We start from the raw sequence: 7596 nt of genomic DNA, 5'->3' as shown, positions 1-7596 counted from the left end.
TTTTTTTTTTTATCGAATGATAAAAGTCGTAAGGATAGATAGATTAGAGAGGGTGGATTGTTCAATATGCTTGTCGAGTTTAGAGCTGTTGTCTATGGCATGAAGTCGCCTTTATATATCATTCCGAGCATTTACATATATTTCTCCACAAGAACATCTACAATCTGGCTGCTATACAGTCCTCCTACCCGTTTAGGAATTTGGTCAATGAATTCAGCTGCCAAGAGAATGTCTCAAAAACCAAGAATCCAGTAATGATTATGGATGATAATCTGATTACCCTGCAGGGCCCTGTGCTTCCCAAAAGGGCGATCCCCCTTCCCTTTTTCGTCCTTAGTCTGTCAGCTGTCGTCCGGCAACGCGGACCAGATTCTAGTTCGGGCTAGCCGATCAGGCTTCCATGGGGCTGAAGATGCTTATTTGAGCTTATTGTAGTAAGCCCTTATGCGGCCCGCTTTGCAGCCTAAGGTGACTATCGACGCCCCGATGTTCGTATTCCTGCGCTTTTACCCAGGACATCCTTGATTGTCATCGGCGATGTTACACACATAGGTGACATCGCGTTGATGCATGGTTTCAGCCTCCTTGCTGAATATGTGTTCTATAGACCATTTTCCTAATACAGTCCATCTCGTGGCATCCAAGACCGTGTGGGAGACGTCTAGTAAATCGCACATTAACTCATGCAAGCATAGTATGAGCTTAGATACGGATTTCTATAAATTCGGCTATGGTACCAAGCAATTCAGGTCTCCAGAAAACACACATCTCTCGAGACTAATCTGCCAAACCACTCCCTCGATCTACTTGCCAAAGAAACACCCCTCAACATGTTGGCCACAGTATTCTTGATAGTCGCAAGTGCGCTCACTGCAAACGCCAAGCTCGGAATTAACTGCCGCGGTTCCGCAAAGTGCAGCGCATTATGGGGACCTTCTGATGCGGCCCAGCAACTCACCAATGTGATTCAACATATCGATGTCAACAGATGGTACGTACGGCCTATTTGCGTCTATCTAAATGTTTACCGTCCGACTCACCTGTGGCGAACAGGTACATGAACGGAGAGCACATTGCCTGTGTTGGCAACCAGGCCGGTAATGGCGGTGGCTATTGTGCCTTCCTGCAGAAGACCGGGGGAACCAACGGCGGTGTGATTAAGAACCTGGCTCACTATATTACGGATCACGGGTATGTTGTCCGGGAGAGTTTGGAGGCAGGTGATTAACATTGTCTGGATGTGTAGTTGCAAGCAGTGTGGTAGTGTGCCATACTTCTACCCTCAGGGTAACAACAATGTGGATGACGGCGAGCTCACATATAACTATGTTGATGGTAAGCTGCTTTGCTTTGGCTATCGGATGATGCTTTTACTGAATGAATCAATAGATCCTTGCGCTACCGCGGGTACTCAGCTTTGTTAAGTCAGTTATAGATTTCGAAACGGCACCTTGTGGTTATTGGTAGTTGACAGCACTGTGCAGTGACTCCATTCTTCATCCCAAAGACAGTTTAAGCGGCACGTTATTATACCGTACAGTCCATAATCAACCTGTCTGACTATTTTTACTTCTAATACTGTGGTGTGGCTCTCTATTAGGTTATGCTTTTCTCCTTCATGGGTAAACATCAAGGCAGGATTCTCATTGTCAAAATGTCGAAGCTATACCGGCTTGTGGCCGGGGAGGAAGACTTTCATTCGAATATTTTCTTATTTACCAGATACTTGGCCAATGATATTGCTCCTGAGGGGGTGACGATCTGCCTGCCCAGCAGTGTTTGAATACCAGATAGCAATTATGGATTATGGAGAATCTGCGAAACAGGAGCCAAACTAGTCAGGGCAAATGCTTTTGCTATGTACTTTCGACTTTCAGAATGAAAACCCTCTATGACGCTTCCTGGAAGCGATATTATTGCATCTCTACACCTGTGTCAGAACAAGCGGTTTTAGATCCTCTGAAATAATTCCCTACAGACTAGAAGACAGAATACCCAAGGGGAAAAAGGATAGTCCTGTAAGGGCGGTAAGCTATATAGGTGCGAACCAGGGCATTCGGAATATATTTAAAATATCCCTCAATAGTGGTCAATTAATAGCCAAACAGGTAAATCTACAACTTCGCCTTCTCATAGTATTGTTTCTGCAGTTCTTTCTCACCCTCAATCCTCCATTCAGCAGTCTTGCGCAATCGCTCATCCACCTCTTCATCCGTCAAGGAAACAGCCTTATCCAAGGGGATCTCCCGAGTCGAGCGCAACTTATACCCAATGTACGTTAAAGTACTGGACGGCTTAACGCGACCCGCAACCGCGTCGCCGCAGAACTGAGCCATGCCATCGAAAAAACGCTTCCCGGCCGGTGTCTTGACCATGAGAAGACCGAAACAATGCGGCATGCCTTCGAACTGCTCGACCACGACCGGAACGCCAACTTGGTACATTTTGCGAGCCAGAAGGAGTCCTTCGTCCGAGAGACCTTCCTCGCCCATGTTCATGTAGATCGGGGGCGAGCCTTTCCAGAGTTCTTTGCGTGCTGCGAGAGGCGATACGAGCGGGTGGATGGCGGCGCTGGCGTTGGAGAACATGTCGACTCGCGGCGGCTTGCAGGGCCAGATGGCGTCTGCGGGAATGTTGGGGGGCTGGTAGAGTGTCTCGGGGACTTGGGACGGCGGGGCAAGATAGTCGTATAGTGCGTTGTTCACGACAGAGGGCATGGACCGTGTCACATCACACCAGGGCGAGCTCATGGCTACTCCGGCTGGCAATTCAATCGGGATCTCCTGGCCGTGGAAGCGGATGGTCGGGGAGACGCGCCGCAGCGTCAGAAGAGTCTGCAGAAGCACCAAGCATAGATTCCCGCCCGCGGAGTCGCCGGAAAAGATGATCTTCTTTGCGGGCACGGGCTCATGGAGAGAGCCGGGGGGTGGCGCAATGAGAGACAGATACGCGACCAGCGCATCCACGAGGGCAGAGGGGAAGGGGTGCTGGGGGGCGAGACGGTATCGCACCGACAAAACGGGCGCACCGGTCCTCTTGGACAGGTGAGCGACTGGGATACGATGGGTGCAAGGATCCATTAGACTGTGGTAAGTCAGTTTATGAGCAAGCACGGAACGGTGGATATAGGAAGACTGACAAGTAAGCCCCTCCGTGAAAGTACAGGATGACCGTGTCTGATTGCGCTTCTTTCCGCAGCGCCTTGTACTTGTCTTCTTCCGAGATATCAGGCTGCGGTGCATTCTTATTCACACCACTACGGTAACCGGTCCACTCAGCCTCGACAGGGACAACACCTGGGATATCGTAGGTCTCGCCGCCCAGTTTCAGATCCTCGAAGGCTTTGAACACGGCTTCTTGTACCTCATTCTCTGGCGGAGGCAAGGTCACTTTCGAAATCCACATAGGACCCTTGATGCCCGGGTCACGCATGCTGCCTTTTTGCTGTTTGCCGACGGGTGTCGTCGTGAAGGTAATAAAAGAGCGGATGATGGCGACAGTTAATTCTGTGCGCAGGTCTTGCTTTCCCGACACCGGGGACAAGCGAATTGTATGAAGAAACAAGGTCTTGAGGATGAGAGGGATCCTCACCACCATTGCCTTCAAAAGAGCGATAGGGCTGCCGAGAGTACTCATGGCGCCGACCAATTTGTCTGCCCTGGTGTATAAAAAGTATAAAGTGAACAACTCTCAGCCTGGAAAACAAAGAATGGCTCCGGATCAACTACAAATCAAAGACACCGAGAGAGACCAGCAATATAAAAAAGAAAAAGGAGCGAGGAGTTCAGGAAGCGGAGATTGAAGAGATCGCCGCTTGTCTCGCAACGACTGCTTAAACGGAATCTAATCTTTCAGGGCGAGCCTCGGTATGCTGGGGCCCTCGACGGGTCCAGCCGAAGGTACAATTTAATCTGATTGATTGATTATTGAGATTAGTCTATTTTATGCAATTTTATGCTTCTTCTTATACCGAAATTACATCATAGCCTAGGGAAGTCATGAGAATCAAGAATCATATGTACAGGACGGTAGTCATCCTTTATCAATCGTCGTATTTACCTCTCGGCCTAATATAAGTTACATCAAAACAATAGCACAGCGCTTTAGGAAGTTGGGTCTGGCTTTTTAGTTTCCGTGGTCGTATTGCCCGGTGCCTTCACTGGCTCCGCTTCTTCAGAGACAGACTCTCGGGGATAGAGAACCTTCTGGTAGACCTGCTGCTCTTGCCCCTTCAACCCAACCCCTGAAGGATCTCTCCGGATCAGAAAATGTTGGACTTTAGCTTCTGACGATGGCATCTGCTTCACAGTATTTTCCCGCCGTCCCGCCAGGAGTCGCATAGTTTCCTCATTGAGTTGCTGGAGTCGATCTTCATGTCCGATACTAAGTTTGTTGATCCAGGACGCTTGAAGCGCACCTCCCAGCAGGGTCAGCAGTATGATCAATCGCGCAAAGGTGCGATGGTCAACCATCGTTTGCTGCTTTCCGTTGTAACGATTCTGCCATCGCTCCCAGTCTTCCCAGGTGGCATTAGCATAGATGGGACTCCAATCCCGTGAGCCTGGCTGAGCCCAGGGTGGGTGTGGACCTTGCGGATGGAGGTTCCATCCAGCACCGGACAGATCGTAAGCCGCCCGCCTAGATGGATCGGATAAGATCTCATGAGCCGTGACTACAATATGGTATCTGTGCACTCTCGTTTCGGGAGAGAGATCTCTGCATAGCGGATGATCATTGCACGGTCGATCCGGGTGGTAAATCTTGACTAGTTCATAGAACCTGTGCTTCGAATATGGAGCATTCCGGTCTTGCTTGAACACATCGTAAGGAGTAAAAGAGGAGGAGGATGGCCAGGAGAGGTCACCTTCACGGAAGCCATCAGCAGTGGCATAACACCGGTGCGGAGAGCGCCGCCCGGGGGGTGGATAAGCTGGTGATGACGGGCATGACGGATTTAGCAAATGCAAACCGCCGAAGCAGAAGACGTGAGGTTTCTTAAACATGGCCGCATGTTTTCAAAGGAGACGTAATTAACTCCCCCAGAGGAAAATAGTAACCATGGAGTGGGAAACAAGAGAGATGTGGAGTCCATTTCATTTGGGTCGCGGATCCACCGGCGATGTCAGTCATCACGTGCCCCCATCGTTAAGCTCCTCCAGTGTGAGCAGAGATCCAGAAATTCCCACCCAGTCCAGTGAACCAATTTCACTCGACCCGTCTGACCATGCCGGAATCACGAGAAGACTACCGCGATCGGTCGCGACACCGATCGCCAGCAAGTCCCCCGCATGCGAAAAGTGAGCGACGACGAAAAGATGATGAATACGAAAGTAGTTCGCGACGTCGGGACGATCGTCGGAGCTCTCGACGAGATAGCTCACGACGCCGGTCATCCCGCAGCCCTTCAGGCCGGAGCAGCCGCAAAAGAGACGAGGATCATCGCCGCCGGGAGCGGAGGGAACGGGCGGATAATTCGGACGACGATCGGAGAAGACGTCGGCATCGTTCACCAGAGGAGCGTCGGCATCGACGCCATCGCGACCGGGATACACACGACGATAAGGAGAGGTCGTCGAGAAGCTATCGGACTAAATCCCGTTCACGCTCACCCACAAGGCGCTCGCACAGTCCCTCGTCACGCGACCCCGTGCGCTCTAGGGGCGCCTTGCCTTCTCAACAAGACGCCTACACATCAGAAGTACAGAAGGACTCATCCGCCCCGCCACCAGAAAAGGAGAAGCCCAATTTCGCCAACACCGGGCGCTTGGCGGCTGAGAGCAATACTGTGAACGTCAGCGGAGGCGGAACTGTGGTTCTCAAATACCATGAGCCTCCTGAAGCCCGCAAACCCCCCGCTAAAGACCCCTGGCGTCTCTACGTGTTTAAGGGGGAGGATCTTCTTGAGGTGGTAGAACTCAATGAGCGCAGCTGCTGGCTTATAGGTCGAGAGAACCTGGTTGTTGATTTCCCTCTGGAACACCCGAGTTGCTCCAAACAACACGCCGCCCTCCAGTTCCGTTACGTCGAGAAGCGAAACGAGTTCGGCGATCGAATTGGACGTGTCCGACCTTATCTCATTGACCTCGAGAGTGCCAATGGCTCAGCGGTCAACGGGGAGAAAATTCCAGATGGCCGATATGTGGAAGTGAGAGACAAGGACGTACTCAAGTTTGGATTGAGTACCCGAGAATACGTTCTCATGCTAGCTCGGACGGAATGAGACTGAAGTGCTTGAGAACCTTGCTATCCAGACGCGGGCTCTACAGCCGTGGAGTTTAGATCACGATACTAATATTGTACATTATAGGAAAGCATTATGCGAAATGGTAAATACATGCTGCAACAATCGTTCTAGTCATTCCGGGCTCTCAGTCACTTTCTTTTCGAGACTCTTAGAATTTGCCGGCCGTCTCCTTCGCCTTACCCTTGGCTTCGCCTAAGGTTTCTTGGGCTTTGCCCTTTGCTGAGCCAATGGTCTCCTCGGTCTTGCCCTTGGCGGATCCCAATGTTTCTTCAGCCTTGCGCTTGCCCTGACCAGCAAGCTCCGCTGCATCCCCCTTTAGCTCGCCCTTGTTCTTGTTGGCGGCGCCTTTGATTGCATCTGCTACTTGTTCTATATGGGAATCCAGTCAGAGTCCAGTCACACAAGGCCAGATGGAGAGGTTACGATGGGTACATACCGCCCTTCTCGATTCCCTTCACTGCCGCACCGGAGAGAACGTCGTCTGTTTTCTTCAGGGTATCCTTGGCTGCTTCCACGGGACCCTTTTGCTTTGCTGCCGTGACTGAGATAGAGCGAGCGCCTCCTACTCGTAGAGATGGAGTAGCTGTGGAACGGACAATGGCGTTCAAGGAACGGGGAGCAACACGAGTGAAAGACATGGTGATTCAATGGGTATGGGTTGAGATGGGGGTTCAACTGTAAGATCAAGCAATGTGGTGTATGGTAAGACTTGGTATCTAGAGAATATGATTGTATCATGGAACTACCGAGTATCACCTCCTTTTTATACTACAGTAAATAACTCGACTTTCTCATTCCAACGAGTTGAGCGTCATGGGCGACGTCATAGGTCACTGACGTCGTTAAACGGTCAGTGACTTGCCTAACCGGGCTTAGTGGGTCAGGATGATTGGCGGCTAAACAAGTAAATGATGGAATTCACCTGCATTTCTACCAACATGTACTCGTAACATGTAATGTTCTGGATGGTTCTTTACGGAGTATTTGGTAAATATCACCAGTCGTTCATGGACTACCCAGGAAGTGCCCCTCGTGATGTTCTCGGAAAGGGCAAGTTGTTGGCCTAAGGCACCAGTGCATGCAAGCCCTAACTTGAAACCTTCAGCCACGACTGAAGTCTAAAATGACTTTTCCTGGTTGGTACAGCAATTCGAAAAGGCCAAAGCCAAGACAATGGAACTATAATCATAGCTTGAAACGCCACGTCCGACTATAGACGAGTTGAATCCGACTGGCAAGACAAACGAAACCTTCCCACTGCGAACGAGGCTAGCCCTATAAGAAAACATTCCACGAAGGCCCACCAAATAGAGTACGATGCATCGGACTAGTACCGGCTATCCTGACGAACT

The 7596-nt window shown here is 50.6% G+C and overlaps 5 protein-coding genes across 5 annotated transcripts; 2 read left to right on the top strand and 3 right to left on the bottom strand.

Moving 5' to 3' along the window:
• Positions 1-830: 830 nt before the first annotated feature.
• On the top strand, positions 831-1424 carry ANOM_006257 (uncharacterized protein; the record flags this gene model as incomplete). The annotated part of the gene is made up of 4 exons (XM_015551514.1): positions 831-991; positions 1054-1191; positions 1247-1335; positions 1390-1424. The coding sequence occupies 4 exons, from the start codon at positions 831-833 to the stop codon at positions 1422-1424; spliced, it is 423 nt and encodes a 140-aa protein (XP_015406998.1).
• Positions 1425-2114: 690 nt separating this feature from the next.
• On the bottom strand, positions 2115-3636 carry ANOM_006256 (lipase/esterase; the record flags this gene model as incomplete). Its single annotated transcript, XM_015551513.1, has 2 exons — positions 2115-3084; positions 3140-3636. The coding sequence occupies 2 exons, from the start codon at positions 3634-3636 to the stop codon at positions 2115-2117; spliced, it is 1467 nt and encodes a 488-aa protein (XP_015406997.1).
• A 467-nt stretch (positions 3637-4103) lies between these two features.
• Positions 4104-5003, bottom strand: ANOM_006255 (Hsp40 co-chaperone Jid1; the record flags this gene model as incomplete). Its single annotated transcript, XM_015551512.1, has 1 exon — positions 4104-5003. One exon carries the CDS (start codon positions 5001-5003, stop codon positions 4104-4106), a length of 900 nt encoding a protein of 299 aa, XP_015407002.1.
• A 221-nt stretch (positions 5004-5224) lies between these two features.
• On the top strand, positions 5225-6220 carry ANOM_006254 (putative FHA domain protein SNIP1; the record flags this gene model as incomplete). Its single annotated transcript, XM_015551511.1, has 1 exon — positions 5225-6220. One exon carries the CDS (start codon positions 5225-5227, stop codon positions 6218-6220), a length of 996 nt encoding a protein of 331 aa, XP_015406996.1.
• Positions 6221-6392: 172 nt separating this feature from the next.
• ANOM_006253 (LEA domain protein) lies at positions 6393-6882 on the bottom strand (the record flags this gene model as incomplete). The annotated part of the gene is made up of 2 exons (XM_015551510.1): positions 6393-6613; positions 6681-6882. 2 exons carry the CDS (start codon positions 6880-6882, stop codon positions 6393-6395), a joined length of 423 nt encoding a protein of 140 aa, XP_015407003.1.
• Between the last annotated feature and the right edge of the window lie 714 nt (positions 6883-7596).

This window comes from Aspergillus nomiae, assembly GCF_001204775.2.
Source record: "Aspergillus nomiae NRRL 13137 chromosome Unknown contig00129, whole genome shotgun sequence".
Classification (NCBI taxonomy): domain Eukaryota; kingdom Fungi; phylum Ascomycota; class Eurotiomycetes; order Eurotiales; family Aspergillaceae; genus Aspergillus; species Aspergillus nomiae.
The sequence above is the reverse complement of the archived record's forward strand: the minus strand, read 5'-3'. Positions and strand labels throughout refer to the sequence as shown.